The sequence below is a fragment of the Astatotilapia calliptera genome, chromosome 3 (assembly GCF_900246225.1).
Source record: "Astatotilapia calliptera chromosome 3, fAstCal1.2, whole genome shotgun sequence".
Taxonomy (NCBI): Eukaryota; Metazoa; Chordata; class Actinopteri; order Cichliformes; family Cichlidae; genus Astatotilapia; species Astatotilapia calliptera.
The window spans coordinates 25,995,198-26,022,669 of record NC_039304.1 but is presented as its reverse complement, the minus strand read 5'-3'; the positions used below and the strand labels follow the sequence as shown (position 1 = coordinate 26,022,669).

Sequence of the window (27,472 nt, the reverse complement as noted above, 5' to 3'; positions counted from 1 at the left end):
ATAACATATAAGATTAGAGATTTCATTTTAAATACCTTAAAGGAACATTTTAATAGTTTCAAATGAACATTTATGAGTGGGACATGGAAGATAATTTCAGAGAGGGAAAGTCAGCCTGACATCTGTATGTGCGTGGAAGTGTGTGTGTGTTTAAGGGACACCATACCCCTGAAAGATTTGATATAGTCTGCAACTTGAAGTTTTCTTAGTTCTTTTCAGGTCTTGTAATTGAAACAATTCAAACAAAGTCTCCTGCTTCAACTTTCTTAATGTGGATGTTCTGGAGTCCTCACAAACTCTGTCATAATACAAATTTGGGAGCTGAATGTCTTTGTAGGTCAGGACTGAATCCATTGTACTTTTTATAGACTGTTTTATTAGGGTTCAAGCTGTGTGGACTGACAGAATTACACCTTTCAGTTTACCGTTCTGCTATACCTTGGAATCTATGGCTGGAAACTGAAAGTATTCTTTGTTTGGTCCCCTTCATATCTTCTCTGTGTTTTGTTTTCAGCTGTGTCCATCATTTTAACTGGATCTGGATCGACTCGATGTTCTGGCAGAGTTGAAGTTTATCACAGTAACAGCTGGGGAACAGTCTGTCTTGATGGCTGGGACTTAAATGATGCTCAGGTGGTTTGCAGAGAGTTAAACTGTGGGTCGGCACTGAAAGTTCCTGAATCAGCTCACTTTGGTGCAGGAACTGGACAGATTTGGCTTGACAATGTGACCTGTTCAGGAAATGAAAGTTCTCTAACTGAGTGTCAACACAGTGGATTTGGATCAAACACATGTGAACATAGTCAGGATGCTGCTGTCATCTGTTCAGGTGAGAAAACTGTCAGTTAGTCTGTTCATTTGTGTCTTCCATTAAGTCTTTTTTGATGTAAGGATTTATTAAAAATGTTTTTCATGTTCTTTCCCTTTTAGATCTGATTAGATTAGCTGGTTCTGGATCATCTCGATGCTCTGGCAGAGTTGAAGTTTATCATGACAATGTCTGGGGAACAGTTTCTGATAATAACTGGGACTTAAACGATGCTGAGGTGGTTTGCAGAGAGATAAACTGTGGGTCTGCACTAGAAGCTACTCCGTCATCTAAATTTGGTGCAGGAACTGGACAGGTCTGGCTCAGTGGTGTGAGCTGTTCAGGAAATGAAAGTTCTGTAACTGAATGTCAACACTCAGGATGGGGAAACTACTACAACAACTACTACAGTTTACATTCTGATGATGTTGGTGTCATGTGTTCAGGTGATAACACTTTTTGATATGAAAAAACTGCATGTTAATGTATTTTTGAGTGTTATGCATCTGTATTTTCTTTTAGATATGTATTGAAATGTAGTTTGTGTTATGTCTTTTACATAAAAGGTGTGATCAGATTAACTGGATCTGGATCGACTCGATGTTCTGGTAGGGTTGAAGTTTATCACAGTAACAGCTGGGGAACAGTCTGTGATGATGGCTGGGACTTAAATGACGCTCAGGTGGTTTGCAGACAGATAAACTGTGGGTCGGCACAGGAAGTTCCTCAATCAGCTCACTTTGGTGCAGGAACTGGACAGATTTGGCTCGGTGATGTGACCTGTTCAGGAAATGAAAGTTCTCTAACTGAGTGTCAACACAGTGGATTTGGATCAAACAGATGTGAACATGGTCAGGATGCTGCTGTCATCTGTTCAGGTGTGAAAACTGCTGGATCAACATGATATTGCAAGATAGTCATTTTTGAGGTAAGGCTGTATTTAAATGTTTTTCGTGTTCTTTGCCTTTTAGATCTGATCAGGTTGGCTGGTTCTGGATCGAGCCGATGTTCTGGCAGAGTTGAAATCTTTCACAATAACGTCTGGGGAACAGTCTCTGATTATAACTGGGACCTAAATGATGCTGAGGTGGTTTGCAGACAGTTAAACTGTGGGTCTGCACTACAAGCTCCTCGAACAGCTTACTTTGGTGCAGGAACTGGACAGGTTTGGCTCAGTGGTGTGAGCTGTTCAGGAAATGAAAGTTCTCTAACTGAATGTCAACACTCTGCATGGGGAAACTCCTACTACAACAACTACTACTACTACTATAGACATTATTATGATGCTGGTGTCATCTGTTCAGGTGACATCACTTTTTGACATGGAACATACTGCATGTTAATGTATTTTTGTGTGATATGTATCTTTGTTTTCTTTAAGGGACATATATTAAAACATTATTTGTGTCATATGTTTTTCATTAAAAGGTCCAATCAGATTAACTGGATCTGGATCGACTCGATGTTCTGGAAGAGTTGAAGTTTATCACAATAACAGCTGGGGAACAGTCTGTGATGATGGCTGGGACTTAAATGATGCTGAGGTGGTTTGCAGACAGTTAAACTGTGGGTCGGCACTGGAAGTTCCTCAATCAGCTCACTTTGGTGCAGGAACTGGACAGATCTGGCTTGACAATGTGACCTGTTCAGGAAATGAAAGTTCTCTAACTGAGTGTCAACACAGTGGATTTGGATCAAATGGATGTGAACATGGTCAGGATGCTGCTGTCATCTGTTCAGGTGAGATATTCTTTTGATCATCTGATGAATGTTAATCACTGTAAAAATAACTTTGTTTTAGACTTCCATTTATTTCATATTCTGTATAGTTTTTCATATTTATATCCTGTTCATATCCTGTATATAGCTTGTACTCACTACAGCCTGTACATACTTACAGTTATAGAATATTCACAACATACTTCATACCGTGTACATTATAACATGCCATAATAGACCCATTTCTGTAATATATTCACATATCTATATTATTGCTAATATATATTGTAATATATAGGGATGGGTATCGTTTAGGTTTTATCCGATATCGATGCCAAATCGGTACTTTTGAAATGGTGCCAATGCTCAAACGGTGCTCAAACCGGTGCTTAAAGAATGGAGAACACAAAATTGGTCCAAAAACCTCTCATGTTCAGCTGTTTTTTGTAAAAAGATAACAATGTTAGCCTTTTCTGCAGCTATGGGGCATATATGGTATCACTCTTGGCTGGAAGCAGTGCTTAATCAATGGAAAAAACACAAACTTTGTCCAAAACCTCTCATGTTTAACTGTTTTCCACATTTTCTTTGGTCATTTTAGCCTTTTTGGCCAGGGTGAAGGGAGTATCTGCCATCAACCAAGAAGACAGCCGCATGTAGCTATGATGATGTTTGCTAGTTCACCTTACATGCATTAATGTAATAACGTGGTTAGCCTACTCAACGTAAATTACACACGAACAACATTAAGCTACTCACGCAGAGAAGAACGGCTGCTGCTGCCATCATCATCATCATCCTCATCATTTCTGCTACACTGGCAGGGCTAGGGGCCAGGACTCTCCTCTTCGTGTTTTTTGGGGATGTTGCTAACTCCAGGTCCGATAACAGGCACCACACCCGCAGTAGATGTGCTCGGTGTGAGGTCTCGCAGCAAGCTATCAAATACGGCGCATTTCTCGGCTTTTAAAAAAAACGCTATACGTTGCCAGGTGTTTCATAAGATTTGAGGTGTTTCCTCCTTTGACAGTATCACAGTATCAGCTTAAAGCACTTGTTGCAAGCTGCTGAGTTTGCATATTTTGCTGTGAAGTACAGCCAGACTTTTGACCGCTTCGCCTTGGACATTTTTATCTGTAGCTCTGCTCTAAAAAAAACGTACGTACCTGGACCTGCCTACTATCCTCGGAAACGCAAAATGATTGGCTAGAAGTGTATTACAGCTCAGGAAAAAAAAGCACCGAAATAAAGTACCGAAATGTGCGCTGCTTTTCGGTCTGGTTACTACCGTTTATGTCAGAACCGGTGCCATGATGGCACTGGACACCGGCACCCATCCCTAGTAATATATCTATATCACTAAAGCACTTCTGGATGGATGCAAACTGCATTTTGTTGCCTTGTACCTGTGCATGTGCAATGACAATAAAGTTGAATTCTATTCATCTTCCACTTATTAGTGTGTTTCATAATGAAATTCAGTGTGAACAGTCAAAGTAATCTGTGCAAGAACCACACTGTAGAATATTTGAGTGGTAAAATGTTTGCATCTTTCTCTTTAAACGCAGCTCAGATCCAGAGAGCTATACATTACTTTTAAAATAACATATAAGATTAGAGATTTCATTTTAAATACCTTAAAGGAACATTTTAATAGTTTCAAATGAACATTTATGAGTGGGACATGGAAGATAATTTCAGAGAGGGAAAGTCAGCCTGACATCTGTATGTGCGTGGAAGTGTGTGTGTGTTTAAGGGAGACCATACCCCTGAAAGATTTGATATAGTCTGCAACTTGAAGTTTTCTTAGTTCTTTTCAGGTCTTGTAATTGAAACAATTCAAACAAAGTCTCCTGCTTCAACTTTCTTAATGTGGATGTTCTGCAGTCCTCACAAACTTTGTCATAATACAAATTTGGGAGCTGAATGTCTTTGTAGGTCAGGAGTGAATCCATTTGACTTTTTATAGACTGTTTTATTAGGGTTCAAGCTGTGTGGACTGACAGAATTACACCTTTCAGTTTACCGTTCTGCTATACCTTGGAATCTATGGCTGTAAACTAAAAGTATTCTTTGTTTGGTCCCCTTCATATCATCTCTGTGTTTTGTTTTCAGCTGTGTCCATCATTTTAACTGGATCTGGATCGACTCGATGTTCTGGAAGAGTTGAAGTTTATCACAATAACAGCTGGGGAACAGTCTGTGATGATGGCTGGGACTTAAATGATGCTCAGGTGGTTTGCAGACAGTTAAACTGTGGGTCGGCACTGGAAGTTCCTCAATCAGCTCACTTTGGTGCAGGAACTGGACAGATCTGGCTTGACAATGTGACCTGTTCAGGAAATGAAAGTTCTCTAACTGAGTGTCAACACAGTGGATTTGGATCAAACACATGTGAACATAGTCAGGATGCTGCTGTCATCTGTTCAGGTGTGAAAACTGTCAGTTAGTCTGTTCATTTGTGTCTTCCATTAAGTCTTTTTTGATGTAAGGATTTATTATAATGTTTTTCATGTTCTTTCCCTTTTAGATCTGATTAGATTAGCTGGTTCTGGATCATCTCGATGCTCTGGCAGAGTTGAAGTTTATCATGATAATGTCTGGGGAACAGTTTCTGATAATAACTGGGACTTAAACGATGCTGAGGTGGTTTGCAGAGAGATAAACTGTGGGTCTGCACTTGAAGCTTCTCCATCATCTAAATTTGGTGCAGGAACTGGACAGGTCTGGCTCAGTGGTGTGAGCTGTTCAGGAAATGAAAGTTCTGTAACTGAATGTCAACACACTGGATGGGGAAACTACTACAACGACTACTACAGTTTACATTCTGATGATGTTGGTGTCATGTGTTCAGGTGATAACACTTTTTGATATGAAAAAACTGCATGTTAATGTTTTTTTGAGTGTTATGCATCTGCATTTTCTTTTAGATATGTATTGAAATATAGTTTGTGTTATGTCTTTTACATAAAAGGTGTGATCAGATTAACTGGATCTGGATCGACTCGATGTTCTGGTAGGGTTGAAGTTTATCACAGTAACAGCTGGGGAACAGTCTGTGATGATGGCTGGGACTTAAATGATGCTGAGGTGGTTTGCAGACAGATAAACTGTGGGACGGCACTGGAAGTTCCTCAATCAGCTCACTTTGGTGCAGGAACTGGACAGATTTGGCTCGATGATGTGACCTGTTCAGGAAATGAAAGTTCTCTAACTGAGTGTCAACACAGTGGATTTGGATCAAACAGATGTGGACATGGTCAGGATGCTGCTGTCATCTGTTCAGGTGTGAAAACTGCTGGATCAACATGATATTGCAAGATAGTCATTTTTGAGGTAAGGCTGTATTTAAATGTTTTTCATGTTCTTTGCCTTTTAGATCTGATCAGGTTGGCTGGTTCTGGATCGAGCCGATGTTCTGGCAGAGTTGAAATCTTTCACAATAACATCTGGGGAACAGTCTCTGATTATAACTGGGACCTAAATGATGCTGAGGTGGTTTGCAGACAGTTAAACTGTGGGTCTGCACTACAAGCTCCTCGAACAGCTTACTTTGGTGCAGGAACTGGACAGATTTGGCTCAGTGGTGTGAGCTGTTCAGGAAATGAAAGTTCTCTAACTGAATGTCAACACTATGCATGGGGAAACTCCTACTACAACTACTACTACTACTACGACTACTACTACTATAGACATTATTATGATGCTGGTGTCATCTGTTCAGGTGACATCACTTTTCGACATGGAACATACTGCATGTTAATGTATTTTTGTGTGATATATATCTTTGTTTTCTTTAAGGGACATACATTAAAACATCGTTTGTGTCACGTGTTTTTCATTAAAAGGTCCAATCAGATTAACTGGATCTGGATCAAGTCAATGTTCGGGGAGAGTTGAAGTTTACCACAATAACAGCTGGGGAACAGTCTGTGATGATGGCTGGGACTTAAATGATGCTCAGGTGGTTTGCAAACAGATAAACTGTGGGTCGGCACTGGAAGTTCCTCAATCAGCTCACTTTGGTGCAGGAACTGGACAGATCTGGCTTGACAATGTGACCTGTTCAGGAAATGAAAGTTCTCTAACTAAGTGTCAACACAGTGGATTTGGATCAAACACATGTGAACATGTTCAGGATGCTGCTGTCATCTGTTCAGGTGAGATATTCTTTTGATCATCTGATGAATGTTAATCACTGTAAAAATAACTTTTTTTAGACTTCCATCTTCCACTTATTAGTGTGTTTCATAATGAAATTCAGTGTGAACAGTCAAAGTCACCTGTGCAAGAACCAAACTGTAGAATATTTGAGTGGTAAAATGTTTGCATCTTTCTCTTTAAACACAGCTCAGATCCAGAGAGCTATACATTACTTTTTAAATAACTTATAAGATTAGAGATTTCATTTAAATACCTTAAAGGAACATTTTAATAGTTTCAAATGAACATTTATGAGTGGGACATGGAAGATAATTTCAGAGAGGGAAAGTCAGCCTGACATCTGTATGTGCGTGGAAGTGTGTGTGTGTTTAAGGGACACCATACCCCTGAAAGATTTGATAAAGTCTACAACTTGAAGTTTTCTTAGTTCTTTTCAGGTCTTGTAATTGAAACAATTCAAACAAAGTCTCCTGCTTCAACTTTCTTAATGTGGATGTTCTGCAGTCCTCACAAACTCTGTCATAATAGAAATTTGGGAGCTGAATGTCTTTGTAGGTCAGGAGTGAATCCATTGGACTTTTTATAGACTGTTTTATTAGGGTTCAAGCTGTGTGGACTGACAGAATTACACCTTTCAGTTTACCGTTCTGCTATAACTTGGAATCTATGGCTGGAAACTGAAAGTATTCTATTTTTGGTCCCCTTCATATCTTCTCTGTGTTTTGTTTTCAGCTGTGTCCATCATTTTAACTGGATCTGGATCGACTCGATGTTCTGGAAGAGTTGAAGTTTATCACAATAACAGCTGGGGAACAGTCTGTGATGATGGCTGGGACTTAAATGATGCTGAGGTGGTTTGCAGACAGTTAAACTGTGGGTCGGCACTGGAAGTTCCTCAATCAGCTCACTTTGGTGCAGGAACTGGACAGATCTGGCTTGATAATGTGACCTGTTCAGGAAATGAAAGTTCTCTAACTGAGTGTCAACACAGTGGATTTGGATCAAACAGATGTGAACATAGTCAGGATGCTGCTGTCATCTGTTCAGGTGTGAAAACTGTCAGTTAGTCTGTTCATTTGTGTCTTCCATTAACTCTTTTTTGATGTAAGGATTTATTATAATATTTTGCATGTTCTTTCCCTTTTAGATCTGATTAGATTAGCTGGTTCTGGATCATCTCGATGCTCTGGCAGAGTTGAAGTTTATCATGATAATGTCTGGGGAACAGTTTCTGATAATAACTGGGACTTAAACGATGCTGAGGTGGTTTGCAGAGAGATAAACTGTGGGTCTGCACTAGAAGCTACTCCATCATCTAAATTTGGTGCAGGAACTGGACAGGTCTGGCTCAGTGGTGTGAGCTGTTCAGGAAATGAAAGTTCTGTAACTGAATGTCGACACACTGGATGGGGAAAGTACTACAACTACTACTACAGTTTACATTCTGATGATGTTGGTGTCATGTGTTCAGGTGATAACACTTTTTGATGTGAAAAAACTGCATGTTAATGTATTTTTGAGTGTTATGCATCTGCATTTTCTTTAAGATATGTATTGAAATGTAGTTTCTGTTATGTCTTTTACATAAAAGGTGTGATCAGATTAACTGGATCTGGATCGACTCGATGTTCTGGTAGGGTTGAAGTTTATCACAGTAACAGCTGGGGAACAGTCTGTGATGATGGCTGGGACTTAAATGACGCTGAGGTGGTTTGCAGACAGATAAACTGTGGGACAGCACAGGAAGTTCCTCAATCAGCTCACTTTGGTGCAGGAACTGGACAGATTTGGCTCGGTGATGTGAGCTGTTCAGGAAATGAAAGTTCTCTAACTGAGTGTCAACACAGTGGATTTGGATCAAACAGATGTGAACATGGTCAGGATGCTGCTGTTATCTGTTCAGGTGTGAAAACTGCTGGATCAACATGATATTGCAAGATAGTCTTTTTTGAGGTAAGGCTGTATTTAAATGTTTTTCATGTTCTTTGCCTTTTAGATCTGATCAGGTTGGCTGGTTCTGGATCGAGCCGATGTTCTGGCAGAGTTGAAATCTTTCACAATAACATCTGGGGAACAGTCTCTGATTATAACTGGGACCTAAATGATGCTGAGGTGGTTTGCAGACAGTTAAACTGTGGGTCTGCACTACAAGCTCCTCGAACAGCTTACTTTGGTGCAGGAACTGGACAGATTTGGCTCAGTGGTGTGAGCTGTTCAGGAAATGAAAGTTCTCTAACTGAATGTCAACACTCTGGATGGGGAAACTCCTACTACTACTACTACTACTACTACTACTACTACTACGACTACTACTATATACATTATTATGATGCTGGTGTCATCTGTTCAGGTGACATCACTTTTTGACATGGAACATACTGCATGTTAATGTATTTTTGTGTGATATGTATCTTTGTTTTCTTTAAGGGACATACATTAAAACATCGTTTGTGTCACGTGTTTTTCATTAAAAGGTCCAATCAGATTAACTGGATCTGGATCAAGTCAATGTTCGGGGAGAGTTGAAGTTTACCACAATAACAGCTGGGGAACAGTCTGTGATGATGGCTGGGACTTAAATGATGCTGAGGTGGTTTGCAGACAGATAAACTGTGGGTCGGCACTGGAAGTTCCTCAATCAGCTCACTTTGGTGCAGGAACTGGACAGATCTGGCTTGACAATGTGACCTGTTCAGGAAATGAAAGTTCTCTAACTAAGTGTCAACACAGTGGATTTGGATCAAACACATGTGAACATGGTCAGGATGCTGCTGTCATCTGTTCAGGTGAGATATTCTTTTGATCATCTGATGAATGTTAATCACTGTAAAAATAACTTTTTTTAGACTTCCATCTTCCACTTATTAGTGTGTTTTATAATGAAATTCAGTGTGAACAGTCAAAGTAATCTGTGCAAGAACCACACTGTAGAATATTTGAGTGGTAAAATGTTTGCATCTTTCTCTTTAAACGCAGCTCAGATCCAGAGAGCTATACATTACTTTTTAAATAACTTATAAGATTAGAGATTTCATTTAAATACCTTAAAGGAACATTTTAATAGTTTCAAATGAACATTTATGAGCAGGACATGGAAGATAATTTCAGAGAGGGAAAGTCAGCCTGACATCTGTATGTGCGTGGAAGTGTGTGTGTGTTTAAGGGACACCATACCCCTGAAAGATTTGATATAGTCTGCAACTTGAAGTTTTCTTAGTTCTTTTCAGGTCTTGTAATTGAAACAATTCAAACAAAGTCTCCTGCTTCAACTTTCTTAATGTGGATGTTCTGCAGTCCTCACAAACTCTGTCATAATAGAAATTTGGGAGCTGAATGTCTTTGTAGGTCAGGACTGAATCCACTGTACTTTTTATAGACTGTTTTATTAGGGTTCAAGCTGTGTGGACTGACAGAAATACACCTTTCAGTTTACCGTTCTGCTATAACTTGGAATCTATGGCTGGAAACAGAATGTATTCTTGGTTTGGTCCCCTTCATATCTTCTCTGTGTTTTGTTTTCAGCTGTGTCCATCATTTTAACTGGATCTGGATCGACTCGATGTTCTGGAAGAGTTGAAGTTTATCACAATAACAGCTGGGGAACAGTCTGTGATGATGGCTGGGACTTAAATGATGCTCAGGTGGTTTGCAGACAGTTAAACTGTGGGTCGGCAATGGAAGTTCCTCAATCAGCTCACTTTGGTGCAGGAACTGGACAGATCTGGCTTGACAATGTGACCTGTTCAGGAAATGAAAGTTCTCTAACTGAGTGTCAACACAGTGGATTTGGATCAAACAGATGTGAACATGGTCAGGATGCTGCTGTCATCTGTTCAGGTAAGAAGACTGTCAGTTAGTCTGTTCATTTGTGTCTTCCATTAAGTCTTTTTTGATGTAAGGGTTTATTAAAATGTTTTTTATGTTCTTTCCCTTTTAGATCTGATTAGATTAGCTGGTTCTGGATCATCTCGATGCTCTGGCAGAGTTGAAGTTTATCATGATAATGTCTGGGGAACAGTTTCTGATTATAGCTGGGACTTAAACGATGCTGAGGTGGTTTGCAGAGAGATAAACTGTGGGTCTGCACTAGAAGCTACTCCATCATCTAAATTTGGTGCAGGAACTGGACAGGTCTGGCTCAGTGGTGTGAGCTGTTCAGGAAGTGAAAGTTCTTTAACTGAATGTCAACACTCAGGATGGGGAAAGTACTACAACTACTACTACAGTTTACATTCTGATGATGTTGGTGTCATGTGTTCAGGTGATAACACTTTTTGATATGAAAAAACTGCATGTTAATGTATTTTTGAGTGTTATGCACCTGTATTTTCTTTAAGATATGTATTGAAATATAGTTTGTGTTATGTCTTTTACATAAAAGGTGTGATCAGATTAACTGGATCTGGATCGACTCGATGTTCTGGCAGAGTTGAAGTTTATCACAATAACAGCTGGGGAACGGTCTGTGATGATGGCTGGGACTTAAATGATGCTCAGGTGGTTTGCAGACAGATAAACTGTGGGACGGCACTGGAAGTTCCTCAATCAGCTCACTTTGGTGCAGGAACTGGACAGATTTGGCTCGGTGATGTGACCTGTTCAGGAAATGAAAGTTCTCTAACTGAGTGTCAACACAGTGGATTTGGATCAAACAGATGTGAACATGGTCAGGATGCTGCTGTTATCTGTTCAGGTGTGAAAACTGCTGGATCAACATGATATTGCAAGATAGTCTTTTTTGAGGTAAGGCTGTATTTAAATGTTTTTCATGTTCTTTGCCTTTTAGATCTGATCAGGTTGGCCGGTTCTGGATCGAGCCGATGTTCTGGGAGAGTTGAAATTTTTCACAATAACGTCTGGGGAACAGTCTCTGATTATAACTGGGACCTAAATGATGCTGAGGTGGTTTGCAGACAGTTAAACTGTGGGACTGCACTACAAGCTCCTCGAACAGCTTACTTTGGTGCAGGAACTGGACAGGTCTGGCTCAGTGGTGTGAGCTGTTCAGGAAATGAAAGTTCTCTAACTGAATGTCAACACTCAGGATGGGGAAACTCCTACTACAACTACTACTACTACTATAGACATTATTATGATGCTGGTGTCATCTGTTCAGGTGACATCACTTTTTGACATGGAACATACTGCATGTTAATGTATTTTTTTGTGATATGTATCTTTGTTTTCTTTAAGAGACATATATTAAAATATCGTTTGTGTCACGTGGTTTTCATTAAAAGGTCCAATCAGATTAACTGGATCTGGATCAAGTCAATGTTCTGGGAGAGTTGAAGTTTATCACAATAACAGCTGGGGAACAGTCTGTGATGATGGCTGGGACTTAAATGATGCTGAGGTGGTTTGCAGACAGATAAACTGTGGGTCGGCACTGGAAGTTCCTCAATCAGCTCACTTTGGTGCAGGAACTGGACAGATCTGGCTTGACAATGTGACCTGTTCAGGAAATGAAAGTTCTCTAACCGAGTGTCAACACAGTGGATTTGGATCAAACACATGTGAACATGGTCAGGATGCTGCTGTCATCTGTTCAGGTGAGATATTCTTTTGATCATCTGATGAATGTTAATCACTGTAAAAATAAAAATTTTTTAGAATTACATTTTCCACTTATTAGTGTGTTTCATAATGAAATTCAGTGTGAACAGTTAAAGTCATCTGTGCAAGAACCACACTGTAGAATATTTGAGTGGTAAAATGTTTGCATCTTTCTCTTTAAACGCAGCTCAGATCCAGAGAGCTATACATTACTTTTTAAATAACTTATAAGATTAGAGATTTCATTTAAATACCTTAAAGGAACATTTTAATAGTTTCAAATGAACATTTATGAGCAGCACATTGAAGATAATTTCAGAGAGGGAAAGTCAGCCTGACATCTGCGTGTGTGTGTTCCTGTCTAGCTATCTTTGTGAGGACCGACATCTTCATTCTACTACACTTGTGAGAACCAATAGTCACTTGTGAGGACACACAAACCGGTCCTCAGAAGTAGAAGGCTTGTAAAGGCGTTCTTGATGCTCAAAATGTGGTTTTAGTGTCAGGGTTACAATAAGGTTATGGTTATGTTTATGTTAAGGGCTAGGGTTAGGCCATCAGTCAGCAACCTGTGGCTCCGGAGCCTCATGCGGCTCTTTAGTCTTTATTTTGCGGCTCCGGGTTGTTTGGGAAAATAAATTAGAAGTATTTAGCTGAAGTGTATTTTATTTGTGTTTAGTTCTTTTTTTTAAACTTATAGTTCTAAATTGGTGATTATTGTGATTTTGAAATATAAAAATAAAATTATATCTTATTATTTTTTTCATCGCTCAAAATAAGCGTCAGAGTCGCGGAAGCTGGTATACCCGCCGAAATGCTGTGCATTTATCGAGACTTTCGACCCCAGGTTGCCCAATTATGGATCTTCTAATCCTTATAATATCGTTAGGTGTTCTCCACCGTGAACTATGTTAAAAACAAACACCGCTCATGCCTCACAGATGACAGCTGACAGTCCTGCGTGAAGATGAAAGTGACTTCATACAGCCCCGATTTGCAGACGCTGTGCGCAGAGGTTCGGGACCATAAGTCTTATTGTATACATATAGTATCACAGCAGACCCGACGATGTTTCCCTGAACACGCTTTTCAGCATCTCTTTATCGACCGCTTTTCACACACGGTTGTTGTACGCATACAGCCGGCTGTAGCTTTTCAGCTCACAGCCCGACAACACAACAGCAGAAAGAGCACAGACTTTAAGGTGGCGAAGCGTGACTGCGGGTGCCGCTCAGTTGCGTCTGACTCCCATGCGCGGCGCTGCAGACCACGGCAATCTATTGCTGGAAACTAAAAGTAGTCTTGGTTTGGTCCGCTTCATATCTTCTCTGTGTTTTTTTTTTCAGCTGTGTCCATCATTTTAACTGGATCTGGATCGACTAGATGTTCTGGAAGAGTTGAAGTTTATCACAATAACAGCTGGGGAACAGTCTGTGATGATGGCTGGGACTTAAATGATGCTCAGGTGGTTTGCAGACAGTTAAACTGTGGGTCGGCACTGGAAGTTCCTCAATCAGCTCACTTTGGTGCAGGAACTGGACAGATCTGGCTTGATAATGTGACCTGTTCAGGAAATGAAAGTTCTCTAACTGAGTGTCAACACAGTGGATTTGGATCAAACAGATGTGAACATGGTCAGGATGCTGCTGTCATCTGTTCAGGTGAGAAAACTGTCAGTTAGTCTGTTCATTTGTGTCTTCCATTAAGTCTTTTTTGATGTAAGGATTTATTATAATATTTTGCATGTTCTTTCCCTTTTAGATCTGATTAGATTAGCTGGTTCTGGATCATCTCGATGCTCTGGCAGAGTTGAAGTTCATCATGATAACGTCTGGGGAACAGTCTCTGATTATAGCTGGGACTTAAACGATGCTGAGGTGGTTTGCAGAGAGATAAACTGTGGGTCTGCACTAGAAGCTACTCCGTCATCTAAATTTGGTGCAGGAACTGGACAGGTCTGGCTCAGTGGTGTGAGCTGTTCAGGAAATGAAAGTTCTGTAACTGAATGTCAACACTCAGGATGGGGAAACTACTACAACTACTACTACAGCAGTTTACATTCTGATGATGTTGGTGTCATGTGTTCAGGTGATAACACTTTTTGATATGAAAAAAACTGCATGTTTTGAGTGTTATGCATCTGTATTTTCTTTAAGATATGTATTGGAATATAGTTTGTGTTATGTCTTTTACATAAAAGGTGTGATCAGATTAACTGGATCTGGATCGACTCGATGTTCTGGTAGGGTTGAAGTTTATCACAGTAACAGCTGGGGAACAGTCTGTGATGATGGCTGGGACTTAAATGATGCTGAGGTGGTTTGCAGACAGATAAACTGTGGGACGGCACTGGAAGTTCCTCAATCAGCTCACTTTGGTGCAGGAACTGGACAGATTTGGCTCGGCGATGTGAGCTGTTCAGGAAATGAAAGTTCTCTAACTGAGTGTCAACACAGTGGATTTGGATCAAACAGATGTGGACATGGTCAGGATGCTGCTGTCATCTGTTCAGGTGTGAAAACTGCTGGATCAACATGATATTGCAAGATAGTCTTTTTTGAGGTAAGGCTGTATTTAAATGTTTTTCATGTTCTTTCCCTTTTAGATCTGATCAGGTTGGCTGGTTCTGGATCGAGCCGATGTTCTGGCAGAGTAGAAATCTTTCACAATAACGTCTGGGGAACAGTCTCTGATTATAACTGGGACCTAAATGATGCTGAGGTGGTTTGCAGACAGTTAAACTGTGGGTCTGCACTACAAGCTCCTCGAACAGCTTACTTTGGTGCAGGAACTGGACAGGTTTGGCTCAGTGGTGTGAGCTGTTCAGGAAATGAAAGTTCTCTAACTGAATGTCAACACTCTGGATGGGGAAACTCCTACTACTACTACTACTACTACTACTACGATAGACATTATTATGATGCTGGTGTCATCTGTTCAGGTGACATCACTTTTTGACATGGAACATACTGCATGTTAATGTATTTTTGTGTGATATGTATCTTTGTTTTCTTTAAGGGACATATATTAAAACATTATTTGTGTCACGTGGTTTTCATTAAAAGGTCCAATCAGATTAACTGGATCTGGATCAAGTCAATGTTCTGGGAGAGTTGAAGTTTATCACAGTAACAGCTGGGGAACAGTCTGTGATGATGGCTGGGACTTAAATGATGCTGAGGTGGTTTGCAGACAGTTAAACTGTGGGTCGGCACTGGAAGTTCCTCAATCAGCTCACTTTGGTGCAGGAACTGGACAGATCTGGCTTGATAATGTGACCTGTTCAGGAAATGAAAGTTCTCTAACTGAGTGTCAACACAGTGGATTTGGATCAAACACATGTGAACATGTTCAGGATGCTGCTGTCATCTGTTCAGGTGAGATATTCTTTTGATCATCTGATGAATGTTAATCACTGTAAAAATAACTTTTTTTAGACTTCCATCTTACACTTATTAGTGTGTTTCATAATGAAATTCAGTGTGAACAGTTAAAGTCATCTGTGCAAGAACCACACTGTAGAATATTTGAGTGGTAAAATGTTTGCATCTTTCTCTTTAAACACAGCTCAGATCCAGAGAGCTATACATTACTTTTTAAATAACATATAAGATTAGAGATTTCATTTAAATACCTTAAAGGAACATTTTAATAGTTTCAAATGAACATTTATGAGCAGGACATGGAAGATAATTTCAGAGAGGGAAAGTCAGCCTGACATCTGTATGTGCGTGGAAGTGTGTGTGTGTTTAAGGGACACCATACCCCTGAAAGATTTGATATAGTCTGCAACTTGAAGTTTTCTTAGTTCTTTTCAGGTCTTGTAATTGAAATGTGGATGTTCTGCAGTCCTCACAAACTCTGTCATAATACAAATTTGGGAGCTGAATGTCTTTGTAGGTCAGGACTGAATCCATTGTACTTTTTATAGACTGTTTTATTAGGGTTCAAGCTGTGTGGACTGACAGAATTACACCTTTCAGTTTACCGTTCTGCTATACCTTGGAATCTTTGGCTGGAAACTAAAAGTATTCTTTGTTTGGTCCACTTCATATCTTCTCTGTGTTTTGTTTTCAGCTGTGTCCATCATTTTAACTGGATCTGAATCAACTCGATGTTCTGGAAGAGTTGAAGTTTATCACAGTAACAGCTGGGGAACAGTCTGTGATGATGGCTGGGGCTTAAATGATGCTCAGGTGGTTTGCAGACAGTTAAACTGTGGGTCGGCACTGGAAGTTCCTCAATCAGCTCACTTTGGTGCAGGAACTGGACTGATCTGGCTTGATCATGTGACCTGTTCAGGAAGTGAAAGTTCTCTAACTGAGTGTCAACACAGTGGATTTGGATCAAACACATGTGAACATGGTCAGGATGCTGTTGTCATCTGTTCAGGTGTGAAAACTGCTGGATAAAGGTAATATTGCAAGATAGTCTTTTTTGATGTAAGGGTGTATTAAAATGTTTTTCATGTTCTTTCCCTTTTAGATCTGATTAGATTAGCTGGTTCTGGATCGAGCCGATGTTCTGGTAGAGTAGAAATCTTTCACAGTAATGTCTGGGGAACAGTTTCTGATAATAACTGGGACTTAAACGATGCTGAGGTGGTTTGCAGACAGTTAAACTGTGGGACTGCACTAGAAGCTACTCCATCATCTAAATTTGGTGCAGGAACTGGACAGGTCTGGCTCAGTGGTGTGAGCTGTTCAGGAAATGAAAGTTCTCTAACTGAATGTCGACACACTGGATGGGGAAACTTCTACAACAATTACTACAGTTTACATTCATATGATGTTGGTGTCATGTGTTCAGGTGATAACACTTTTTGATATGAAAAAACTGCATGTTAATGTATTTTTGAGTGTTATGCATCTGTATTTTCTTTAAGATATGCATTGAAATATAGTTTGTGTTATGTCTTTTACATAAAAGGTGTGATCAGATTAAATGGATCTGGATCGACTCGATGTTCTGGCAGAGTTGAAGTTTATCACAATAACAGCTGGGGAACAGTCTGTGATGATGACTGGGACTTAAATGATGCTGAGGTGGTTTGCAGACAGCTAGACTGTGGGACGGCACTGGAAGTTCCTCAATCAGCTCACTTTGGTGCAGGAACTGGACAGATTTGGCTCGGTGATGTGACCTGTTCAGGAAATGAAAGTTCTCTAACTAAGTGTCAACACAGTGGATTTGGATCAAACAGATGTGAACATGGTCAGGATGCTGCTGTCATCTGTTCAGGTTTGAAAACTGCTGGATCAACATGATATTGCAAGATAGTCTTTTTTGAGGTAAGGCTGTATTTAAATGTTTTTCATGTTCTTTGCCTTCTAGATCTGATCAGGTTGGCTGGATTTGGATCGAGCCGATGTTCTGGCAGAGTTGAAATCTTTCGCAATAACATCTGGGGAACAGTCTCTGATTACAACTGGGACCTAAATGATGCTGAGGTGGTTTGCAGACAGATAAACTGTGGGACTGCACTACAAGCTCCTCGAACAGCTTACTTTGGTGCAGGAACTGGACAGATTTGGCTCAGTGGTGTGAGCTGTTCAGGAAACGAGAGTTCTCTAACCGAGTGTCCAAACTTTGGATGGGGAAACTACTACAATGGACATTATTCTGATGCTGGTGTCATCTGTTCAGGTGACATCACTTTTTGACATTTAACATATTGCACATTAATGTGTTTTTGTGTGATATGCATCTTTGTTTTCTTTAAGGCATGTATAATAAAATATAATTTTTTTTGTCTTTTTCATTAAAAGGTCTGATCAGATTAGTTGGATCTGGATCGACTCGATGTTCTGGAAGAGTTGAAGTTTATCACAATAACAGCTGGGGAACAGTCTGTGATGATGGCTGGGACTTAAATGATGCTGAGGTGGTTTGCAGACAGTTAAACTGTGGGTCGGCACTGGAAGTCCCTCAATCAGCTCACTTTGGTCCAGGAACTGGACAGATTTGGCTTGATAATGTGACCTGTTCAGGAAATGAAAGTTCTCTAACTAAGTGTCAACACAGTGGATTTGGATCAAACACATGTGAACATGTTCAGGATGCTGCTGTCATCTGTTCAGGTGAGATATTCTTTTGATTAATAACCTGTTAATATAAACTTTAATCGCCTCCGCCTCTCATTCATGTGCTTGCTAAGGCTCTGCAAATGTGTGAGACAATGAGAAACCCTGGGCACAAAACCTTAGACCACAAAACACACAATCTTGACTTTTTTTCACAGATCATATCTGCGCTTATGTGTAGCACAAATTATTTTGTGTGCGATGTATGTGGGAAGACTCTTGCTCTTGACGAAGGCGGTCGCATTTTTCTCCTCCTCCTCCTCTCCCTTAGCGTCCCTTCTTAGCCTCTTATGTCCTTGTCTAGTCTCGTGTTTTTTGTATTACTTTTCCCTGGAACATTCTCTCACAGTCTGTTCTCTAAAACCTAAAAGAGGAATTATGGATTTGATCAACTGGTCCCTGAATGCAATTGACACCCTTTTCTCAACAAGAAGTCTATGCTTGGGTGAGCCTGAGTGCTGAAGATATCTATCTATTCGGAACCATGATAACAGGGTTCTGGCTGATCGGAGCTAGTTTGGCCCTGGCTTATCGAAGAATTAAGAAAGCGGAACCGGCTGTTCAAATTCCCACAAGGCTGCCCGCTGGGATTGAAATGAAACAAGTTTCTCAAAATGGGCTTATCGAGTGCAGCACGGATAAGATCTTGGAGAAGCTTATGGCTGCTGTGAATACTCAGAACAAGACCTCTGAGTGTACATTGGATTAAATCTTGGAGAAGCTCACTGCGGTTGTGAGTTCTCAGAATCGGCTCTTTGAGCACAAGAATGACAACATCACAGAGCATAAGTTTGATAACATCATGGAGAAGCTCACGGCTCTCCAACGGGAGATTGAGAGACCAGTGTCGAACTGTTAGAACAGCTTTGAAATTCATATGAGTTGTTTGCACTAAAGTAAAAAACACCATCACTTCATGTGGATACCCTTTCGGCGCCAGCTGCGGTCTCAAGGCTGGAGCTGAACAAAGAACACCCTGATAACGACTGTGTTTAGACTGTTCACCCATTCTATGCAAGGCCACCTGGGTTGGCTGGAAGACTGTTTACTTAGCCTGGCAGGGCGAAGGACACTGTCTCAGCTGAACTCTGGACACATACACGCACATGCCTCCGTCGCGCTGCCCAGGTTGCCTAGCAACCATGATACTAACAACTGGAAACGTTTCATACAGCTTTGTTTGACAGAAATGAAGGAGAACATATTTTTTTCATTTGTTTCTACATGAGCTCTGTGTGATTTGATAAGTATCTGAGGCTGAGACCACAGGACTGTAAAACATGATTGTTAGGCTTAATTTCTGTACTGAACAGTCATTTAAGATTAGCTAATAAATAACAATTAGCTAATGTTGTTCATGAGACTAAAGTCATCTCACTTTGGTAATGTAAATATAATATGGCCAATATTATAGTTATTATATTAATCATTATTAGTTATTACAGCAGTGAGTTTGAACTCCGTGTCAAATACTGAGCTTCAGTAAAGATTCAAGTTGCAGTTATTTATATGTCCTATCGCCTTAAATCTTCACTCAAAGACAAGTTTATTTGACAGTGTATCTATAGATGTATCATATATAAGAGACAAATATTGTTCTTTTAATATGTTGGCATTACTAAATTTGGCTCAATTCTTACGTATATGTGGAAAAAGCAAATGTACAAGCTGTGATAACTGTTGCTGATAGAATGAAGAGTAGACTGATATATTAAATATTCCTTTATTGGGTGAGAAAATCAGACCATGTCATAACTGCTTTAAGTCATACAGAATAGATATCAGAGCCATAAACAGGCTGACTTCTGTAATATAAACAATTACAGCAATATGATGCAACAAACACAGCAGTGCTACTAATGCAAAATACTCAAAGCTTCATAGAACTGAAACAAACATTTATTTTTAGGTCCATTCTGCTGCTGATACATACTTTAGGTTTCTGAATATTAAACTTGTTGCTGCCTTTCATAGTGTGTAACTTGAAGGCCCTGAGTACTTTCTCCCACACTGAAAACACTGGGAGGATAAATTATTTGAACATTACCTAATAAGACTGATTCAGGACAGACAATTAGTTATTTAAACTTTTCTAGCAGTCCTTCACAAACAGGGAACAGTCTGTCTATTCTCTCCACCTGTCAGCAGCTGCTGGCTCTTCCTCCTCCTCTTCCTCACACACTGCTGAGTTTGTCCTGGTGGATCATCAGGGGTGCAAAGCCTCACAGATGATGTGCAGCAGTGGGTCCCTCAGTCTGTCCTCACTCTGGACACTTGCAGTTGTCACACATGGAAATCAAATGTGTGATAAGCTGCAGGATTCAAACACAAGTGTAACTTATAGATACATGTTCATACTTTTATTCCACAATCAGAGAGAAAGAAACAGAGAGAGAGTGCAGGACAGACAGGTGACAGTCTCAGGTGTATACACTGCTACAAACAGGAGGATTCAGTGTTTGTGTTATTACGAAACAAGAAGAGTTCCCAGATGGTGCAGTGGACACATGTGTGACTGCTGTGATTAAAGCATCTTTCTTTCAGCTTAATGAGTGAACCGTCAGCTCGTTCAAACACACGTTAAAGTCCGTTTGGCTCGACACCACTGAACAGAGGCAGCAATATAACATAGCTAACATTAACAGTGCAGTGAATCCTGCTTGTGCCGTGATATTCAGGACTGCAAACCGAGCAGCATCACTGACTTTCAGCCTGTTGTGTTTGTGGATATATGACTGACTTTAATTATCCACAAAATCATTACAATCTCTGTAAGATTAAGGTCGACTATCGAACGGCGTATATTTGAAAGTAAAGGCTTTAAAACCAAGTAAACATACAAACGTCACTAATGTCACACAACTTTGCCGGCATGTGGCCAACAGTAATGTTTTAATGTTCTTCATTATTAACCGTTTGCACATAAATAAGTGACATAATATTCAGTACTTACTTTTAAAAGTTTACTTTTACTTTTACTCTCCTTTTACTCCCCTTTCCCTGGTGGGTCGCGGAGTATGGGAGTGCCTACTGGGGTCAGTGGGGGAGCTGGCCCCAGGGAGGGGTCACTTGCCCCTCCCTTCCTTCCCTCCCCATCTCCAGCTACCCCCCCTCTCTGTCCCCTTCTGGCTGCCTCTGCCTCAATTTTATCCCACAACTTAGACATTCACATTACTCACACTCTCATTACACATACATATAGGATCTTGGGGGTGGGCACGATAAACAAACACACGTTAAAGTCCGTTTGGCTCGACACCACTGAACAGAGGCAGCAATATAACATAGCTAACATTAACAGTGCAGTGAATCCTGCTTGTGCCGTGATATTCAGGACTGCAAACCGAGCAGCATCACTGACTTTCAGCCTGTTGTGTTTGTGGATATATGACTGACTTTAATTATCCACAAAATCATTACAATCTCTGTAAGATTAAGGTCGACTATCGAACGGCGTATATTTGAAAGTAAAGGCTTTAAAACCAAGTAAACATACAAACGTCACTAATGTCACACAACTTTGCCGGCATGTGGCCAACAGTAATGTTTTAATGTTCTTCATTATTAACCGTTTGCACATAAATAAGTGACATAATATTCAGTACTTACTTTTAAAAGTTTACTTTTACTTTTACTCTCCTTTTACTCCCCTTTCCCTGGTGGGTCGCGGAGTATGGGAGTGCCTACTGGGGTCAGTGGGGGAGCTGGCCCCAGGGAGGGGTCACTTGCCCCTCCCTTCCTTCCCTCCCCATCTCCAGCTACCCCCCCTCTCTGTCCCCTTCTGGCTGCCTCTGCCTCAATTTTATCCCACAACTTAGACATTCACATTACTCACACTCTCATTACACATACATATAGGATCTTGGGGGTGGGCACGATAAACAAACACACGTTAAAGTCCGTTTGGCTCGACACCACTGAACAGAGGCAGCAATATAACATAGCTAACATTAACAGTGCAGTGAATCCTGCTTGTGCCGTGATATTCAGGACTGCAAACCGAGCAGCATCACTGACTTTCAGCCTGTTGTGTTTGTGGATATATGACTGACTTTAATTATCCACAAAATCATTACAATCTCTGTAAGATTAAGGTCGACTATCGAACGGCGTATATTTGAAAGTAAAGGCTTTAAAACCAAGTAAACATACAAACGTCACTAATGTCACACAACTTTGCCGGCATGTGGCCAACAGTAATGTTTTAATGTTCTTCATTATTAACCGTTTGCACATAAATAAGTGACATAATATTCAGTACTTTTAAAAGTTTACTTTTACTTTTACTCTCCTTTTACTCCCCTTTCCCTGGTGGGTCGCGGAGTATGGGAGTGCCTACTGGGGTCAGTGGGGGAGCTGGCCCCAGGGAGGGGTCACTTGCCCCTCCCTTCCTTCCCTCCCCATCTCCAGCTACCCCCCCTCTCTGTCCCCTTCTGGCTGCCTCTGCCTCAATTTTATCCCACAACTTAGACATTCACATTACTCACACTCTCATTACACATACATATAGGATCTTGGGGGTGGGCACGATACATGGAATCCAAATTACCATCAGGGTGTATACCTCACCCCTGGCGTCGTTGCCCACCTCTCAATTTTAAATACACGTAGACATTGAGGGCTATCAGGAGGGACCATGCGCTTACCTGCTGCTCTCTGGCAGGTAGCTCCATGCCCTCCTGGGTTTTAAATCAGAATCAGAATCAGAATCAGAATACTTTATTGATCCCTGGGGGAAATTATTTTTTGTTACAGTGCTCCATTTTAAACCAACATTAAGACAAGACAGACAATACGCTAACTAAGAATAGTACAATATATACATATATATACATACATACATACATAAGTCACTTATAAATAAATATTTGGAAAAGAAACATGTGTAGTTGTAGCAGCAAACAGTGTGTTAAGTGGATGCGTTGTACAGGGAGATGGCCACAGGCAGGAATGATTTCCTGTGTCGTTCAGTGGTGCTTTTCGGTAATCTCAGTCTCTCACTGAACGAGCTCCTGTGACTGACCAACATGTCATGGAGTGGGTGGGAGGTGTTATCCAACATTGTCTTTATCTTGGACAGCATCCGCCTCTCCGACACCACCTTGAGGGAGTCCATCTCCATCCCCACAACATTGCTGGCCTTACGGATCAGTTTATTAAGTCTGTTGGCATCTGCGACCCTCAGCCTGCTCCCCCAGCATGCAACAGCATAGAGGATCGCACTGGCCACCACAGACTCATAGAAAATCCTCAGCATTTTCTGGCAGATGTTGAAGGACCTCAGTCGCCTCAAAAAATAGAGACGACTCTGGCCCTTCCTGTAAAGTGCTGTGGTGTTTTTAGCCCAGTCCAGTTTATTGTCAATGTGTACTCCAAGGTATTTATAGTCCTCCACAATGTCAACACTGACCCCCTGGATTGAAACAGGGGTCAAGTGTTTCCTGGTCTTCCTGAAGTCCACGATCAGTTCCTTGGTCTTTGCCACGTTGAGCTGCAGATGATTCTGCTCACACCATGTGACAAAGGAGTCGACCACAGCCCGGTACTCTGTCTCATCATCCCTGCTGATGCATCCAACCACCGCAGAGTCATCAGAAAACTTCTGAAGATGGCAGGTCTCTGTGCAGTGGCTGAAGTCTGTGGTGTAGAGGGTGAAGAGGAAGGGGGAGAGGACAGTCCCCTGTGGTGCCCCTGTGTTGCTGATCACCTTGTCAGACACACACTGTGGGAGACGTACATATTGTGGTCTTCCTGTCAGGTAATCAACAATCCAGGACACCAGAGAAGCATCCACCTGCATCGCTGCTAACTTATCACCCAGGAGGGTCGGCCTGATGGTGTTGAAAGCACTGGAAAAGTCAAAAAACATGACCCTCACAGTGCTCGCCGGCTGGTCCAGATGGGTGTAGACACGATTGAGCAGGTAGATGATGGCGTCCTCTGTTCCGAGACGAGGCTGATAAGCGAACTGAAGGGGATCCAGATGTGGTCTTACTATGGGTCGCAGCTGGTCCAGGATGAGCCTTTCCAGGGTCTTCATGATGTGGGAGGTCAATGCCACGGGCCTGTAATCCTGGGGGCCACTGGGACGAGGCGTCTTTGGTACAGGGACGAGGCATGATGTCTTCCACATCACCGGGACCCTCTGCAGACTCAGACTCAGCATAAACAGTTTATGAAAGACTCCACACAGCTGGGGGGCACAGGCCTTGAGGACAAGGGGACTCACTCCGTCTGGTCCAGCAGACTTGCCTGAGTGAAGTCTCCTCATTTGCATCTCAACCTGGTATTGAGTGAAGGTGATGGGTGGGGGAGGGGTGTCAGGAATCTCACAGGAGGCAACATGTGAAGAGAGAGGCTGGCACAGTGGTGTGGCTCTGGATTCCAGGCTGACTGCAGGTGAGGTTGTGGGGGTGGGAGCAGACACTGTGGTGTCGAATCTATTGAAAAACAGATTCAACTCGTCGGCTTTATTCTCACCTCCCTCAGCTCCCCTGCTGTTGGTTGGCCTGAATCCAGTGATGGTCTTCATGCCCCTCCACACCTCTCTCATGCTGTTCTGCTGGAGTTTCCACTCCAGCTTCCTCCTGTAATTGTCCTTAGCCTCTCTGATCTTGTCCTTTAGTAACACCTGGACCTTCCTCACCTCCTCTTTGTTGCCCCCTCTGAAAGCCCTCTTCTTGTTGTTGAGGAGGGCTTTGATGTCCTTAGTCACCCACGGCTTGTTATTTGGGCACCTTAGAACACACATGCACCTTAGAACACACATGCATCAACATTACAATGAGCGGGTGGAGGGAGGTTTGGAGTCTTCTCTCACCCCCGTTCTCTGCGACCTGCTGGAGCGGGGGGGCTAGGAGGAGTTGGCCGTCCGACTGCGGTCTGGAGTGTGGGGCCTCCCTGCTGCTGCGGAGTCGGGGCGGTCTGCCTCTCCCCACCGCAGGGAAAAGGGTAACACCACCTGGGTCTGGGTGCAGTTCCCCCCTCCAGGGGCAAGGGTACCTAGACCCGGTTTGTAGAGTACGCTTGGGGAGTGTGATCGTGTGTACAGCGTCTCTTTATGTCTGTCTCCACGTTGGTTGAGTGTGGAGTAAGTGCATATGAGATCATGAGGGTGGGAATGGATGTTTGTATCTGTGTGTGCCTGTATGTCTGTGTCTATATGTCAGGTTGGGTATCAAACGCCACCTCTCTGGGGACACCTCAGACCCTCCAAGGTTTGGAGGCCTATCTCCCCCCACCACCACTTCCCCTGCCGGTGGCGGACTCCCTCAGACATCGGTGCGTTGGTGGTTCTTTGTGTCCGGGGGTGGGCGTCCGGGTACACACCGGCTCACTCCTTGGCGGCCGCTTATCGGGGCCTGGAGCCTGGGGCTCGCTCGGGCCACTTCGGAGGTGGGGTGCCCCCAGCCTCTCGGCCTGGGGCTCGGTCACTCAGGCACAGCTGGCTGCCGGCGGAGCTCACGGGTGCGTCGCTGCAACTCCCCCCTGGCTTCTGCTCCGCGGCTGCTGAGTGAGCCCTCATCTGGGACTCTCCTCAGCTCTTTCTGGGACAGTGGCGCGGCTGCCCCTCTGTTGGTCTTCCTTGGTCTCTTGTGTTCTGGGGGCCTCTGGATGTCTGGAGTTTTGATCTCCTCCATACCTGCTTCATGCCCTGGAGGACGGGGCTGTGGCCCCCCCACACCCTCTAGCAGATCATTACATGAAGGAACCTTTTAAAAAAACAAGCGCGTCCATGCTCACAGGTGTACACACGGGTGATCACACCCACAAACTACACCCTTTTTGGCTCCTACCTCAAAGCACACTGTGTTCTGTTGATCTTATGTGCTGCACAATAATGTTTAATATTTAGTATTTACTGTCATATTCCCATATATCATTGTGATGTTGTTTATTCTATTACTCTTGCTTTATTCTGCTTGTTTTCTTTTTTCTTTCACAACAGGTGATCCAGGTGATCTATATATGTATTTTTTTTTCTTTTTCTGCCTGTTCTGTTGGTTTTTGTTTTTTGCCCTTCTCCCCTGTCCCTCTTCTCAGCTGTTTCTCTTTCTTTCTCCCCTTCTTTCCCCCAGTCAAGTAAAAAAAAAAAAAGTTTACTCTTTGGCCGCTCTGCTTCAGCCATTGCCGTTTTTTTTGTCAAAATTATCCACACCCACCGCCGCGCTATGAAGTCTAGGATATGTTGGGCCACGAAGTCTACACCGCCACATCCTTAAAATTCAGGGAAATGAAGGACGCATTTCAGGGCCGCATTTCGAGCAGCTTTTGAATTGGGACAGCCTTCGTCGCGTCGCTGTGACGTAATCGGCCTTAAAATGTGGCCTTTAAGGCTGCAGACCCTGATTCGGGATACAGCCCATGTTTCCTCCGCGTTCCTTCCTGTGTTCCTTCCTTTTTTCCTTTGCATGTCATCCCGTCAGTTTTGGCTTCAGTTTCATTTGTTAGGTTTTCCAGTTTAGGTTATTTCTTAGTTCCTTTCCTCACCACCTCTACTTTTGTCTGTAGTTTGTCCACTCATAAATAAGAGCTCACTCATCTCATCAAAGTCAGTGCCTGTATCTTGGGTCCTAACTTCCACACCCCACACGGCTTGCCCTGGCAAACCATGACAGATATGGCCCCTCATCAGCAAGCACCTTTTAATAGAAAGAAACCAGTGCAGTGCAAGAGCGAAGTGCTCTAATAGGGTGATATGGTACTACAAGGTCATTAAGATAAGATGGGGCCTGATTATTTAAGACCTTGAGAGAAGCTAATTGAGTCTAATAACAGATTAAATCTGCGCTGAGGCTGTCATTTTTAGCATCTACATGGATAAATACATTTTTTTTTTGTCTGAGCTGAGACAGGAACACTTACACAGAGTTCCTGTCTCAGAGAGACCTAACATTTAACTGTTTTACTCTTTGGTGATGTTGAGAATACTGTATTGAAAGCCAAACAGCATTTCAGCACAAACACTCAATAAGAAATGTCAAGTACAACTGTGGAAGGGAGATTATTTGGGCTTGTGTTGCAGCTCCAGGACTTGGGCACCTCGCAGTCATTAAATCAATAATGAGCTCCTCTATTACCAAAATCAAATGTAAAGCCATCTGTCTGATAGCTAAAGCTTGGTACAGACTCTGTTGCGCAG

The 27,472-nt window shown here is 42.0% G+C and overlaps 1 protein-coding gene across 1 annotated transcript in view; it reads left to right on the top strand.

Annotated features, from left to right (window-relative positions):
• LOC113019084 (uncharacterized) overlaps positions 1-27,472 on the top strand; it is a 93,691-nt gene that overhangs the window by 10,012 nt on the left and 56,207 nt on the right. The window contains exons 8-34 of the mRNA XM_026162596.1: positions 515-829; positions 931-1,254; positions 1,375-1,686; positions 1,780-2,112; positions 2,237-2,548; positions 4,643-4,957; positions 5,058-5,381; positions 5,502-5,813; positions 5,907-6,251; positions 6,376-6,687; positions 8,688-9,041; positions 9,166-9,477; positions 10,214-10,528; positions 10,629-10,952; positions 11,073-11,384; positions 11,478-11,807; positions 11,932-12,243; positions 13,594-13,908; positions 14,009-14,335; positions 14,448-14,759; positions 14,853-15,188; positions 15,313-15,624; positions 16,325-16,639; positions 16,733-17,056; positions 17,177-17,488; positions 17,582-17,893; positions 18,016-18,327. Of these exons, the coding sequence (XP_026018381.1) occupies positions 515-829; positions 931-1,254; positions 1,375-1,686; positions 1,780-2,112; positions 2,237-2,548; positions 4,643-4,957; positions 5,058-5,381; positions 5,502-5,813; positions 5,907-6,251; positions 6,376-6,687; positions 8,688-9,041; positions 9,166-9,477; positions 10,214-10,528; positions 10,629-10,952; positions 11,073-11,384; positions 11,478-11,807; positions 11,932-12,243; positions 13,594-13,908; positions 14,009-14,335; positions 14,448-14,759; positions 14,853-15,188; positions 15,313-15,624; positions 16,325-16,639; positions 16,733-17,056; positions 17,177-17,488; positions 17,582-17,893; positions 18,016-18,327 (8,640 nt within the window). The remainder of the gene's footprint in view (positions 1-514; positions 830-930; positions 1,255-1,374; positions 1,687-1,779; positions 2,113-2,236; positions 2,549-4,642; positions 4,958-5,057; positions 5,382-5,501; positions 5,814-5,906; positions 6,252-6,375; positions 6,688-8,687; positions 9,042-9,165; positions 9,478-10,213; positions 10,529-10,628; positions 10,953-11,072; positions 11,385-11,477; positions 11,808-11,931; positions 12,244-13,593; positions 13,909-14,008; positions 14,336-14,447; positions 14,760-14,852; positions 15,189-15,312; positions 15,625-16,324; positions 16,640-16,732; positions 17,057-17,176; positions 17,489-17,581; positions 17,894-18,015; positions 18,328-27,472) is intronic.